Source organism: Pyrus communis, chromosome 16 (assembly GCF_963583255.1).
Source record: "Pyrus communis chromosome 16, drPyrComm1.1, whole genome shotgun sequence".
NCBI lineage: Eukaryota > Viridiplantae > Streptophyta > Magnoliopsida > Rosales > Rosaceae > Pyrus > Pyrus communis.
In genome coordinates, this window is record NC_084818.1 from 7,239,575 (window position 1) to 7,255,909 (window position 16,335).

The window sequence follows — 16,335 nt, forward strand, 5'->3', positions numbered from 1 at the left end:
TGCACACTGTGCTACGCTTTACTAAGTGTTCCAAGTTTTACACTCTTACCTTCGTTGGGAAACCACCGTGGGCCATCGGAAAGCTTAGTCCGATTCGGAGCTCCGAAATGGGGCCTCTGTGCACAGTTCCCTGCGAAACGGAGCTCGGGTTCGAGCTCGTGACGTCGAGAGGATCAAAATGGTGGTTGTCTGATAGTTTTTTCGGTTCGCCTGAGGTGGCGTTGTCTTTGTTGCAGAGAGAGGAGACAGACTTCTGATTGGATGAGAGAAGACAGGAGAAGACAGACTTCTGATTGGAACAAAATTATGGTTTTGTTCCAACTTTTTGTCCTGGGATTCTTTCGATTTTGCTTCTAGTGCAGTATGATGATTGATGGAACAATAAAAAGCTTTTGTGAAGTGTGACTTGGGTTTGGAAGATTATTGTTTCATTATTCGAGTAATATCATCCAGGGACGCCAAGAATATTAGGACAAAAACATTATTCTTATTATATAAAACTTCATTTTAATCCTTTGCAAAGATGACTATTAGATTAAAACTATGAGTAAGATCAAAATCTAATTTTAGCCCCTTGAAACATTAATAACCTCATTTATTAATTATATTTTGATTTTTTAATTATTTCTCTTTTTTTCCTAATTTTTAATGTATTAATTTTCATTTCATTTATCATAATATATTTTGTTGTAAACATTTAGATAAACTAATTTTTGTTATACAATATATTTCAATGTACTTTGTATTCTTCATTCAAGTACATTAAATTCATTATAATACATTTCGGTGCATACATTTAGATACACACATTTCTGTACATAATTACGATTCAAACATTTAGGTACATTAATTAAATATTAATAAATTTCGGTACATATATTTCGGTACACACATTTAGGTATATTAATTTAATATAATACATTTCGGTGCATATATTTTGGTACATACATTTCAGTACTAACATTTAAATACATTAGTTCAATATAATACATTTCGGTACTAGCATTTAGGTACATTAATTGAGTCTTTCAACCTTGAAAAACGTTAAATAAAATTAATAATTAAAAAACTCTTTTTTGGTCAAAAAATAAATTAAAATTTGTATGTTAATAAATTTAAATATTTAATGGGAGACATTAAATAAAATGCGTATTAATTATTTTGAATTAAGGACACATCAAGAGATTATAATCAATATGTAATCTAACACCTGGTTTATTTTAAATTTCAATCTTCTTGAAGGATTAAAGTCAAAAAACCCTAGTTTTTAATGGTTTGACTTATTTCTACAATCAATTTCAGATAAGGAAAATGTTTAGGCTTTTTTTTAATTCAAACAATGTAATGGTTTGGTTGAATTTCACTTTTAATGATTGAAAGAAATAATCAAACCATCAATCGGTACATTACGTAGACTATAAATATAATTTAAAAATATGGTTTCTCTAGCATCACTCTTTAGATAATTGTAAGATCCCACATCGCATAGGGGAGTGATCCTTATATGTATATTCTCATCCCTGCCTAGCACGAGGCTTTTTGGGAGCTCATTGGCTTTGGGTTCCATGGGAACTCCGAAGTTAAGTGAGTAGCGTGCGAGGTCACTCCCATGATGGGTGACCGACTGGGAAGTTCTCGTGTGAGTTCCCAGAAACAAAACCGTGAGGTGTGGTCGGGGCCCAAAACGGATAATATCGTGCTATGGTGGTGGAGCGGGCCTGTGATGTGGTGGACCCCGGGCCGGGATGTGACAATTTGGTATCAGAGCCTAACCCTGGCCGTGGTGTGCCGACGAGGACGTCGGGCCCCTAAGGGGGGTGGATTGTAAGATCCCACGTTGCCTAGGGGAGTGATCCTTATACGTATACTCTCATCCCTACCTAGCACGAGGCCTTTTGGGAGCTCACTAGCTTCGGATTCTATGGGAACTCCGAAGTTAAGCGAGTAGCGCGAGAGCACTCCCATGATGGGTGACCCACTGGGAAGTTCTCGTCTGAGTTCTTAGAAACAAAACCGTGAGGGCGTGGTCGGGCCCAAAGCGAACAATATCATGCTACGGTGGTGGAGCGAACTCGGGATGTGGTGGACCCTGGGCCAGGATATAACAATCTGGTATCAAAGCCTAACCCTGGCCGTGGTGTGCTGACGAGGACGTCGGGCCCCTAATTAAGGGGGGTGGATTGTAAGATCCCACATCGTCCAGGGAAGTGATCATTATATGTATATTATCATCCCTACCTAGCACGAGCCCTTTTGGGAGCTCACTGGCTTCGGGTTCCATGGGAACTCCAAAGTTAAGCGAATAGCGTGCAAGGTCACTCCCATGATGGGTGACCTACTGGGAAGTTCTCGTCTGAGTTCCCAGAAACAAAATTGTGAGGGCATGGTCAAGGCTCAAAACGGACAACATCGTGCTACGGTGATGGAGCGGGCTTGGGATGTGGTGGACCCCGGGCTGAGATGTGACAATAATAGTGCCACTACATAAGTGAATCTCATCTTAATAATTTTATATTTTTCATTGTAACCATGATGTGATATTATCAGTTCATTGGGTGAGACCTTAACTATTATTGATTGATTTTGAAGAAAAAGATTTTGTTATTCACTTGTATTAAATGTTATAACATCTAAATTAATAGCATTATGTACCGATGTGATTGCCAAGTTGAAAACTTCTTCACAATGATGCCCAAAGAGATAGAAAATCGGCTGTAATGGCATATAATTGAATGGAGGTCAATTTTTTTTTCTTTTGATTTGATTTGTATTGGTGCTATTTTGTTGGTATAATTCTAAGAGATCGGCTATTCAGATCGTTGAAATACATTACGGAGTGCATCCTATAAAAACTTGTGTAAAAAAAGGTCATGTCATGGATCCGCTCCCTTTAGGTATACATGAGAAGAAAAAAGGGATTAAAAAATGATAGAGGAAATGAGGGAGAAAATGTATGCTTATTTTTTGCTCTAAATACAGAAAAATGTTAAAAATTTCTTTTCAATTAACTTGTAGTTATATTTTGTGTACAATCCATATACATTTCACATGCCTCTCACTACATGAACAACCAACAAAATGACGACGCAAAAAGAATCTTAATCTTAACTAATACGAGGTTGTTAATCTAGGACTTTTAAGTAGTTGATTAACTATGTTGGTGTTTAATGTGCTAATCATGTATGCAGAGGCAGATCCATTTTATGGTCCCGGTGCTCCCGAGACCATCAGGAAGTTTGAAGAATCACCTATGAGGACCTCCAAGGACCACCCAATGGCCCGGACATGTGGTGGAAGAGAGAAGGCTGTGCAACAAAAGTTTTAAATAAAAAAGAAAGATCTAATTTCAGACGAGGAGGAACACATAAAAGACCACCATGACTCTGTTGTTCTTGGACCTTTTCCAACGAAGAAGAAAGGCTTTCTCTCTCCATTTCCCACATGACCAACTCCCCATTTTTCTTTTTCTTTTTCCTTAATTGTTGTCCAATCAAGTTATGCCACATAGCATATTAATTAATAAATGGATGTGTATTACTCAACCAATTCTTATATACCATATGTTTGACACTGTTATTTTTTTTATTTTTAAATTCAATATAAATTCATACGAACTCGCAGTCACTTGACCTTTCATCTCGTACCATCAAATTTACTAAATACTAAAGCAAAAATTATGGTATTTTGTACGTTATATGTTAAATAATAAACTTAATTAAAATAATAAACTCAAATTACCAATACAAGTATAATTTTTTTAAGTGTAAATAAACACTTATTTATATTATATAATAATTTTACTTAAATTTGTCTATTTTGCAGAGGCCCCTACCTAGGCATTAGGCCTAACATACCTTGATTAAGACATCCCAGTGTTAGAATTTTGGATCAGCCACATGTTTTACCACTTTACGAGGCAAAATATTATGTTTACACTAAGATCCCTACAATCTTTCAATCCATTTCATGTAGGCATAACTATTAGAATTTTCAATTTCTATCTTTCAACCCTTGAACTCTATCACGATTGCAATCCTTTAATTTCCAACACCTATTACAATAAAAACAAATTAAAATAACAACAAAAAGTTATCAAAATTATGCTCGTCTAATCTTGATTGTTTGTTAAATTCAAGTTTTGAATATCCTCATAACAATTAGTGTGCAAAAAAATTAATTTAACATAATATATTGTAATATTACTAAATATTATCAATTTATGTTATATTTAATATTGTTATTTTAACAAAAATGCTTAATATTCATTTCCATTTTCTCATAACAATTCAAGTGACAAAATTAATTAATTAGACTAAATATTTATTAATTTAACATAAATCATAGCCATTTATCTAAATACTTAAATTAGAATTTTTAAATAAATAAACTTGTGTATTATACAATTTAAAAATTAAGAAATGTAGTGATCGAAACCTGAATTATGAATGAATTCCATCGTCAATCAATTCTTTATGTACTCAACTAGCTCAAATAAAATCCCTACAAAATTAAATTGTAAATAAAAATTAAACATAAGAGGAGAAAATAAAAATACTAGAAGCAAGAAAAACTTACTGTGAAGAAGAAGGAATTAATGAAGCTGGAAGAACAAATAAGAAACATGTGAGAGAGAAAGAACAAAACATGGGGGAGAGTTTATAAATTGGAAGAAGAAATAAGAAAGATGCGAGAGAGTAAGAAGAAAACACAGGGAGGGAATATAAAGGCCACCAATCTGTCGCCTACAATCGACACTGGGTTTCAAAATATTTAAAAAAAAATTAAAATCCATGTCGGCTACAACTAACACAGGCTTTGAAAATATTTAAAAACTTTCATTAGTGTCGGGTAGAAGCAACACCAGTCTTCTTTTAACCGACGCTAACTTTATGTCGTTACAAGCGACACGGTTTTTTTTTTATGCAACAACACTAATTAAAAAATATTAAAATCTATGTCGGTTATAAGCGACATTAACAGTTTATGTCGGTTATAAGCGACATAGACAATTTATGTCGCTTATAACCGACAGTAATTCCAACACCATAGTAAGTAGATGTCGGAAATGTCTTATCCGCCACTATGTTATATAAAACCGACACAATGAGGCCTTTTTGTAGTAGTGACATATGTATGGGTTTGAATTTTGCAAAATTATAGTTTTGTTCCAACTTTTTGTCCTGGGATTCTCTTGGCGTTGCTTCTGGTGGAGTATGATAAATGATGGAACAATAAAAAGCTTTTGTGAATTGTGACTTGGGTTTGGAATATTGTTATTATTATTCGAGTAATATTATCCAAGGACGCCAATAATATTATCCAATAAAAAGCTTTTGTTATTATTATTCGAGTAACATTATTGTTTTTAATGGTTTGATTTTTTTCAATAATCAATTTCAGATAAGGAAATGATTCAACTTTTTAGACTATATTTTTAAGATAGTGCACATTGTCTTCTTGTTTTGTACGTGTAATGAATATTGTACTTCTTTAAATAATAAAAAATAATAAATAAATAAATAACTTGTAGTTATACCATTCATATAGATTTCACATCTCTCTCACTATCCTTTCCTCCGATATGAACAACCGATGAAATGTCAACGCAGAAAGAATCTTAATCTCAACTAATACGAGGTTGTTAATCTAGGATTTTTAAGTGGTTGATTTCGGTGTTTAATGTGCTAATCATGTACGCAAAGGCAGATCCATTTCATGGACCCCGGTGCTCCTAGGTCCATCTAGAAGTCCGAAGAAGCGCATATGAAGACCTCCGAGGATCACCCAACGGTCTGAGCAGGTGGTGGAAGAGAGAAGACCATCATGACTGTGACGATGTTGTGCAACAGAAGTTTTGAACCAAAAAGAAATATCTAATTTCAGACGAAGATGAACATAGAGAAGACCACCATGATTCTGCTGTTCTTCGACCTTGGTTCCAACAAAGAAGAAAGGCTTTCTCTCTCTATTTCCCACGTGACCGACTCCCCATTTTTCTTTTTCTTTTTTTTCTTAATTGTTGTCCAATCAAGTTGTGTCACTTAGTATTTTAATTAATAAAGGGCAGGTTGGTTCACTTAGCATTTTAATTAATAAAGGGATGGTGTATTAGTCAACCAATACTTTTATACCATATGTTTGAGACCATTATTTTTGTTTTAAAATTCACTATAAATTCATTCGACCTCTAAAAAAATATTTCGTAGAGTACTACGAATTTGTAATCACTTGACCTTTTATATCGTACCATCAAATTTACTACAATGTTAAGCGAAAATTAAGATATTTTTGTTTGTTATATTTAAATAAACTTAATTAAAATATTAAACTCAAATTCTCGATACATGTATATATTTTTTAAGTGTAGATAGACACTTATTTATATAATATATAATAAATTTACTTAAATCTGCCTAATTTGCGTAGGCCCCCGCCTAAGCCATGTCTTGGCACATAGGCACTAAACCCAGCCCGTCATCCGACTAACACCTAGCGTAATTTAATTAGGACCACCCAATGTTACAATCTTGCATCCGCCACTACATCTATGGGTTTGGATTGTGCAAAATTATAGTTTTGTTCCAACTTTTTGTCTTGGGATTCTTTTGGTGTTGCTTCTAGTGCAGTATGAAAATTGATGGAACAATAAAAAGGTGGTGTGAATTGTGACTTTGGTTTGGAATATTGTTATTATTATCCGAGTAATATTATCCAAGCACGCCAAGCATATTAGAACAAAAACATTATTGTTTTTAATGGTTTGATTGTTTTCCATAATCAACTTCAGATAAGGAAATGCTTCATCTTCTTAGACCATATTTTTTAAACCAAATGATGTGGTGGTTGAATTATATTTTAATGATTTAAGAAAAGTATCTAACCATCAACCGACACAACATATGTCGTCTACAAATATGATTTAAAAATATGATCTCTCTAGCATCATCCTTCAGACAGTATTGTCAATGTTGCTATAGAAGTGAATATAGAAGTGAATCTCATCTTTACTAATTTAACATTTTTCAGTGTAACTAGTTTCATTATTATCAATATGATGTATCGGTGACACCTTAAATATTATTGATTGATTTTGAAGAAAAGGATAGTGTTATTCACTAGTATTGTAAGTTATAACTTCTAAATTAATAACACTTGTAAAGGTATGATTATCGAGCTGAAAACTTCCTCTCAATGATGCCCAAAGAGAGAGAAAATGGGCTATAATGGCGTATAATTGAATGGAGTTAACTTTTTTTTTCTTCTTTTGAGTTGATTTGTAATGGTGCTATTTTGTTGGTATAGTTCGAAGAGATAGAGGATTCAAATTGTTGAAATATATTACGGAATAGGCTCCACAAAAACTTATTTTAAAAATTGTGTAAAAAATGTGATGTCATTGATCCGACTCCTTTAGGTATACATGAGAAGAAAAAGGGATTCAAATGATAGAGGAAATGAAGGAGAAAAGTTATGACTATTTTTGGCTCAAAATACAAAAAGTTGTTATCAATTGACTCGTGGTTGTACTTTACCATTCATATACATTCCTTTCGCATTCTCCCAGTATCCTTTCCTCCTCCGACACTCCATATTTTATGGGGCTTTGTCTTTTGTGCTTTTTCTTGTAAGCTTTGGCGAAATCATTCATATACATTCCTTTCGCATGTCTCCCACCCTCCTTTCCTCCTCCGACACTCCATATTTTATGGGGCTTTTTCTTTTGTGTTTTTCTTGTAAGATTTGGCGAAAAAATAACTAGGATACTCAGGTGGACAACACGATTTGTACTTGGCATAGCAACATTGACATGCTATTTACAAGCCACGTGCTCATCATCATAATCAACATGTTATCATTCAACCATGATTTTGTGTACCCTATCTTGTGTGATTCGAGAAAAGAGAAAATCCATTTTATTAATACTTTAAGTTTATAAAACTTTCAGTTTAAACACGAGAAATTATTTTCACATTATTTTTCTTCTTCAGCACGCTTGAGATAAATTTTAAGGGGTGGATCATATTTGAATTTTATTGGATTTTAAAGGCATTTCCACTAGTTCCACACGAATTTCATAGGATGTCCTAGTTTTACAGCTCAAAGCAGTAGAGAGTAAATTAATTGAAATATTAACGAGTGTGGAATGACTTCTGTTCAGCAATTCGAAAATAAATTCTGGAAAGTAAATCTGCATATATGTACATGCTTCAATCCCTCAACAGTAATACCAGCTTCCAAGTTGAGGAATGAGCCGGAGGTCTGTCAGGAACGGATTTTATATACATGAGACAGAGAGGAGGATAATTTGACAGTTATAAATCCCAGAATTACATATTAACAACGAATTTGAATAATTTGAATAATTTGAAAGGGTATGTATATTCATGATATATATGCCTTCACCAGATCTGTGAAATTGCATACCTATCACATAAGTATGTACATATGCTATAGCTGTTTCACCCTCTCGCTCTAGAGTTTTGTTCTGCAGGTCACATAGGCAACGATGCAGCTCAAAGCTAAAGAAGCTTTGGGAGTCAACTCCATATAAACTGAACTCGATTGTACCAAGCCTAGAACACTCCTGATTAATAGATAAGTGGAAAACAGTAAACTACAGATCGATAAACAACTGTTAGAGGATACGGGGTTTTAAGAGCAGACAGGCCTGCTTGCAGATAAATTTAGGCTCAAGAGTCATGCCTATAACTCGCAGAATTCCTGTTTGAATTGGTCAACCAGGTAATCCCATTGCTTTGGCTCAAATAAAACCTGGAAAACATAATTAACAAAAGAATAAAAAAATTACAATCAGAGATTAACCTGTACCATGCAGCTCCAAAGATAAATACAACCACCAAACCAATACATCTCCCTAAAATGTGTAGTTCAAAATATATTATTTCCCAAGGAGATGGCACAGAAAATGAGTCTATTCTTGAAAACCTAGTCCTGTATATCAAAGGATTCCATACCGGGAATATTGAAGGCTGCATGACTAACAGAGAAGAAAATTAATCTGTGAGGAACTACCACCACAAAGAGATGGTGCAGGCAAATATGTGCTAGTTTGTGTTCAACAAAACATCTTTCCTACATAGTAATAAGTTCAACTAAACAGCTCATTCCCACAAGATGTGAGGAAAACAGAGACCATAGTCTCAAAAGCTCAATCCACAGTTAATTTCAGATTAGCGAAACCCTATAATGCTGCCAAAGAATCAAAGTACTCCGTAAAAGAATTTCCCAATCAAGGGAAAAATGGATCACCTTGTACGTAGCACATTCTGTAGTACTCTTATAAGCTACTGCTACAAAGACCCGCCGCAATTCTTTGATCTGAGTAGTTCCCCATGGTGGTGCTACGTCTTTTTGAGCATATGTGATCGCTCGCAAGTTATTTTCAGCTCGTACCAACTCTATAAACTCTTGAAGTCTCAGCTGAAACTCGAATTTGCTCTGCCATCAATAAAGAATTCAGCATTAGATAATACCAAATAATCGAACTGCAATTCAATTGGTATAACTGTCAACAGAAATCTTTGTCTAGTTATCTAATTTGAGGAAGGAAACAGTTCGCGGTACCAACTCAAATAAATGAATTTCAAGAACCATTTTTTCAGAATCTCACAAGCAGTTGTTAGAAACTTAGTAGAACCAACATACATATGGAAGCAACGCAGCTACGACTACAGGGAATCTTTCACAACAACATAGCAGCATTATGACTTAGAGTCCAAGTATGATAGAGCATACAATAGAAATCCAATCTGGAACAAATAAGTCAAATTTCACATCTAAGAATGGGAGGACAGGACACATTGAAAGAATCAGTATCCTATACTTATGTACAGAGTATTTGTTTGCTAATTTCTTTCAGAAACAGACAACAAAACATATAGCTTTACTGACAGGAGTAGTATTAGCAAACTCTTCCAATCCACCAAATAGCAAGCTTCTCCATCCTACCCTCCCCCAAAACGAAAGGAAGTGCATACCACTTTTTTTACACAACTTTGACACAAGTTTTTATAGGACCCACTTCGTAATGTATGTCAATGATCAAAACTGTCTATCTTGTAGGTCTTCTCTCAAAGATCATTTTTATAAAAAATCAACCAAATTTGAAACCATATGACCGTTGGATGATGGCAAATAGACGGTTTTGATCTTGAAAATACAATACGAAATTTTTGCGCCTTGTTTTTTTGTTATTTGCCACTTTGCCGAAACTTGCTTTGGTTTTTTTCCCGTTCCCATTGTGGTTGGAATCTTTTCACCGTTGTGGTCGGAATTTACCACCAAAATACAAATATTACCAATTTTCGACTTATATTCAATGTTAATGTACGTGTAGTCACTTATGTCAATTTACGTAAAAATTCAACAAAATGCATCAAATATGTGAAATTGGTACTTCTGCCAAACCAATACCTCTAGATGACTTGGTAAGAATTTTGTTGACTACAAATTGTCTTTGGAGAAAAGGATTATGTCCCACGAGCTATAACCAATTGGATTCTTAGCCTAAATTATCTAGGGGTCTTGTGGATCTAACTATAACGTTTTTAAAGATGATGAACTAATGTAGTTATGGTAGAATTTGGTTGTTGGTAGTTTTATTATCAAATTGACGAGTCTTCCTTGTTATTTTTCGAAGCAACCCATTGATGTTGTTTCATTTCCTTCTTTGAGTAGGCAATGTTTTGAAGATAATTTCGTATTTGATCTTTGTATTGCTTTTTGATCATATGGTAATTTTATCATTCATTGTTAATGGTCTTGTCGAAGCAGTGGAACAAGGTGGTCGAGGAACATGCAATGCGGTTGAAATATGTTATTGACGATTCATCTCTTCTTACTGAAGGGGCACACCTGCAGAAAGAACATGAGTTTCTCACCAACTAGGAAATCAATCACAACGCGATACGTGTCAACATCAAAATAAAACTCTAAGAGTTCACATTGACCGTAGACGAAAATATGGGACTCTACTCAACTATAAAGGGAGATCGTTCTCCCACAATTAAGCTTCTTAGAGTCTTAGATTCGCTAAACCATTATTAGAACTCCCTAATAATGATTATGCTTAAACCTTCGTATCATGTAAACTCTACATTATTAATGGGAGCTCTTTTACCTTTGTGGACGTATCCTAACTTGTGAACAACATATATCTTGTATTTTTCTCTCTATCTCTATCTCTTTACACACTATCTTTATTTAGTGACCGAACCAACTTTTCGAATGTCACACCTTGACATTTCACTTTGTTTTAAAATTAACCCGATTTTGTACCTCAATAGTTTCATAACAATATTGAATATTAAAGATCCAAACGTTGAGGAGCATTATAGCAACAGCTATTCAGTGTTGACTACATTTCTCATATATACGTTGTATGACTATCAACTTAGAATGTTGACAAAATCATTTCTTTGAACTTTTTTTATATTTTAAAATGGAACAATTAGTGGCAAACAACAATTATTCATTCCTTCAGAGCCTGAAAGATTATGAAAAATTTCACCCTGCTAGTAGCTTTGTCAAACAAACACGCCAGCTCGGAACATCAAACTTGACACCTTTTACATTTTTTTTTGTTTATGATGCCAAATTGCCAATAGTCCATACCCCACGCAAACACCGTAATTCCATATTCCGTTCCCTTTTAAACCAGAAGTCAAAATTATTCCAGCCGCGGACTAATTCTCCAGACTTCCCCGCGTGGATACGACAGTCGAGCGCCAAGCCAACAGTCTCCCGAAAACGACGACGTTCCGAACCCGCACCGCAATGCTTCTGGGAGCGCAAAAAATCCGATGGCGTCTCCGCCGTCAACATCTCAGCCTCTCCTACACTCCCAAGTATCAAGCTCAACTTCCACTCCTTTTCCCAACCCAAAGCCAAACCGAGAATTTCACAATCCCGGAAACCATCGAAACATTTCAAATTCCTGCTAACAACCCAAGGTCGACGAATCCGACGACTTCTTTTCGTCGGCACTTTCAATTGGGAAATCGTCGTACGGAACGTCTCTGTTTGCTTCAAAGAGCATAACAGCTGGAGATTGCGTTTTGAAAGTTCCGTACAGCGTGGTAAATCTTAACCCAAATTATTTAATACTGTCGTTTTGTTTGAGCAGAGAATGGGCAATGTAGATTGCTGTTCTAGTTTAATTACTATGTTGTGGAAAGATTTCTTCTGTGGAGTTTGAGGTTTTTGTTTATGCAGGATTCCGGGTGGACCCCTTACATTGGCTGGCTTCTTCGCCCGGAGGGATGCATTGCACGGTGAGTGTTATATGATATTAAGTTATCATTTGCATTCCTAGAGATAATTTGGTAGGTTATGTTGTTAGACGGTCAATTCAGACAGCATGTGTTGAACATGAATGGAAAATAATTTAACTGAGCAATGGTCCTTACTTGTAGTTGATTCGTTTGGTTGTACACATTTCTTGAATGGTAAGAATTCGCTGTTATTGACTTGCTGTTGTTTGTATATTCTTAGATATTTTGGAGTGACGATGAGCTGGAGCTGATTCACCAAAGCTCTGTATGTCAGGAAACAATTAATCAAAGATCTCAAATCAAAAAGGAATTTTTGGTAATTAGGACGGTAAGTACTTGATTGTTTCTTACACTGGTTAATGGTTTTGGGACGTTCATGCTTGAACCTCTGCCATGTGTATGCTTTAAATTTAATATCATCATCTCTATTCGGGATTTAAACCGTTGGTGGCATGTAATTCAATGTTCCTTTATGTTGAATGTTCTGCAAAATTAATCAACCAGAGTAACCCGTCAACTGTTGGTGGCACACATTCTTCAGAATTTGGAATAGTTGGGGTCCCGTCAACTTAATAACTTTTGAAACTTAATCAAGTCAATACTTACCTGAGATATGAGATGGTTGTCAATCACTTCTTTGTTATTAACTTTTAGATTCTGATTATTGCTATGACATATTTTCAGGCTCTCAAGAACTTCCCTAAAATGTCCAAAAGTATCACCTATAAGGATTTCATGCACGTATATGCTTTAGGTAAGCTTCTACATTTTAAAGCATTTTCACGTCCTAATCTGTCTGAATAATTTGCTTCAATTGTACTTAATTCCAATTTTTTGAATAATATAAATGATTGCCGGCAGCTGTGTAGATGTTCAATAGCATCCAATTTCATATAGTTTGATTAGTTATATCTCCATTTACCTATATACCTATTCATTCCGATTTTATATGATTGCTGGATACAAAACTATTCTAGATATTATTAGTTGCAGCAGTTGCATCTCTTAAAGATCTATAAAACTTATTCTCACTGGTTCGCGGTGGATTTCGCAGTTACTTCTCGAGCATGGGGAAGCACGAAGGGTTATTCCCTGGTAACACATTTATAAAGATTCCATTGTAAATAGTGTTATGAACTTTAAGATGGAAGTTCAATTTTTCCCCCTTTTCTTATGAATTTATTTGGATTTTCAATTTATTTTATAGATCCCATTTGCTGATTTTTTGAATCATGACGGCACTTCAGAATCAATTGTGTTGAGTGACAACGACAAACATTTCTCAGAGGTACCCTCTCTCGCTCTCTGCGTTTTGATTCTCTATCTCACATCTTGATTTGGTTATAGGAGTACAAGAATTTTATATTCTCCTTAATCATTCTGCACTCTTATGGAAATTGAGTCTTTTTTATGTCTTTATTGCTTTATATTAGTTCAGTTATTGGGATGCAAAACAAATTCATTTCACAATGTTCTTGATTTTTCATGCCTGTTATTTATCTGGGCAGGTCATTGCTGACCGCAATTATGCTCCTGGTGAAGAGGTTAGATGCTACTTAATTAAGATGGTTTGTTTCCCCTATTTAAAATTACAGGCACCCTTTGGAATTTCTTTTTCGTTTTGAAACATTTGATCAATTTTTGTTTTTATAGACGACTCATTAACATTTTCACTCATTTTCACTCGTTGGGTTTGAAATTTTCATGTCCTTCTGCTAATTTCTTATCTATTTTTTCTAAGAATTAGTAAAACTTTTTATTCCTCAGTGGTCATTGTGTGGTAACAGATAACGGATCACAACACATGAACACAGGGTCTATGTTAGAGTAAAAAGCACAATATTGCTTGAGATATGCTGTGGAATTAATATTTAGAAATTACTGGAAGTTTGGGGTTTCCTATTATTAGTATGAATGGATGGTACATGGAACCATCCTCTGGGGCAGTTCGTGACTATGGTTACGTTGCAGAAGTGGTTGTTTAAAGTTGTAACTCTGGACTTCAATTTGTATATTTGTATAGGTAATGATAAGATACGGAAAATTTTCAAATGCTACCCTGCCTCTGGACTTTGGGTTTACACTTTCATACAACATCCACGACCAGGCCAGTCTTGGATTTCAGTTCACTAGTCACAATGGTTGCTTTGTTATCCGTATCTAGTGGTACTCTATGAAGTCAAATTTTCTGTTTCTTTTGTTCCATTTCCAGTCTTGTTTAACTAATGCGTTTATCTGCTTGATGACTTGATATCTTGTGATGAAAATCTTTTACTGATTACAATAATTGTACGATGCAATAGGGAAGTTAGGTCTGGTAGTGGAAAAGGGAAAGGAATTCCTCGGTCACTTCGTGCTTTTGCTCGTGTTCTATGTTGTGCCTCTCCTCTGTTTCTTCTCTTCATGTTAACTTACTCGCATGCATTGCTTAATATGCTTCTGAGCTCATTTAACCTTATGACTCATCTGCAAATAGTTTATTGATTGTTTCTTAATATTCAGAACTTAGTGACCTGGCCAAAGAAGCTGCAGAACATGATGGTCGATTGGCTCAGCGTGATGTTGTTATCAAAATTAATCGAATTAGCTGAGGATTGTGAAGCATCTATCAAGGTAAAGATGCTAACTTTTTACCCCCTTTGTTTAGAGAACTTGTCTAAGCTAAGATAAACTAGAGTTCATTATTTTCTATGATAATGCATTAATTCCGAGAGCATACACCAATTACGGTTCTTTTAAATGAAGGAATTCTTAAGCATACGCATATTGAATCAGGTGATGTGTTGCAGTAACATACTCATTTTGGTTGAGATATTAATGAAGTTGAGGAATTTTATAACTGGAGAAGTCTTAGGCGTTTGGGAAGCAGTAATAAACATATGAAGAGAGTGGAATTTTAATATTATCATTTATATGGTTTACATAATGTTGCATCTGACTACAAAATACAAATGTAGTAACTCCTTTTTGTGCTTCTTGAGTGCGTACATGGTCTTTGGGACCCGTAAGTTCTCCAGTTACATGCGAAAGACTTTCTATCTGGAGGCAAATGGCTCAGGATCTCCTCAATGGTGAACTTTGTATCCTCAAATCTGCTTCTGCGTGGCTAAGAAACTACTGCGACACTTTGACTACAACAGACTGCCATAGATGATGATATTGGTCTTGCAATACCACCAAAGACTCAAGAGAGGTAATACCATTGGAGATTATTTACACGATCAGACATAGGTACAAGTTATGGATTCATATGAAACTGTACGTGAGAAACCAGAATTCTGGGAAACTAGGAGCCCACAAGATTAGGCTAACATGAAGGAAAACCCACCAAACTGGCTCTTACGCATTTGGAGCGGGAATGTGGGATATCAGGGTACAACTAAAAATAGAAGACACATTTTTGCTGGGTGATTTTGGATTTCTGTGTGAATGCTTTCTCAAGTGAATGAGGTTATAGTAGTAAATTTCTATAATATAGTCCACATTTTTTTATAAATCCGCCTGTGTAAGTTTATCTTACTCTGCCAGTCCCAGGGCCGGAAAAAGGAGGAGGGTGAGAGCGTCAGGTAGTCGACAGCCGGCACTTTGTTCTTCACGTCGAATTTCTATATACGCATATCATTTGTCTGGGTATTTTGCTGAAACTCGAATATTTTTTTCTAATGTGCAGTCATTCCCGATCACCCATGAGGAGAGAAAGGAGTTTGGAGAGAAGATCAAGGAGTCCTCATGACAGCCGAAGCCCGAAGCGTTGTAGGGCTTCACCGCCAGTATTCAATAGTGATTCAATGAGCTAGATCTCAATTCAGATTGTGATGTAAGGACTTTAACTTTATCTTCAGTGTATTAAAATCCGAGCAGATGTAATAATTTGTAATAAGATGTAAAGAAATTTACTAAAAATAGTTTTGTTATTCAAATTGAAATTAATTTACAGAAACCTTGACTGAAAGGTTTTATTAGATAGTAGCTTGAAATGAAACTGAATACGTAGTAGTGATAATAATATTGTGCTTCTCTTTGTGATATGTAAGAGTTGAAT

The 16,335-nt window shown here is 35.1% G+C and overlaps 1 protein-coding gene across 1 annotated transcript; it reads left to right on the top strand.

Moving 5' to 3' along the window:
* The first annotated feature begins 12,131 nt into the window (after nucleotides 1-12,131).
* LOC137721520 (fructose-bisphosphate aldolase-lysine N-methyltransferase, chloroplastic-like) lies at nucleotides 12,132-13,970 on the top strand. The gene is made up of 6 exons (XM_068460614.1): nucleotides 12,132-12,293; nucleotides 12,514-12,621; nucleotides 12,978-13,047; nucleotides 13,348-13,388; nucleotides 13,501-13,581; nucleotides 13,802-13,970. The coding sequence occupies exons 1-6, from the start codon at nucleotides 12,282-12,284 to the stop codon at nucleotides 13,916-13,918; spliced, it is 429 nt and encodes a 142-aa protein (XP_068316715.1). The 5' UTR covers nucleotides 12,132-12,281; the 3' UTR covers nucleotides 13,919-13,970.
* The last annotated feature ends 2,365 nt before the right edge of the window (nucleotides 13,971-16,335 follow it).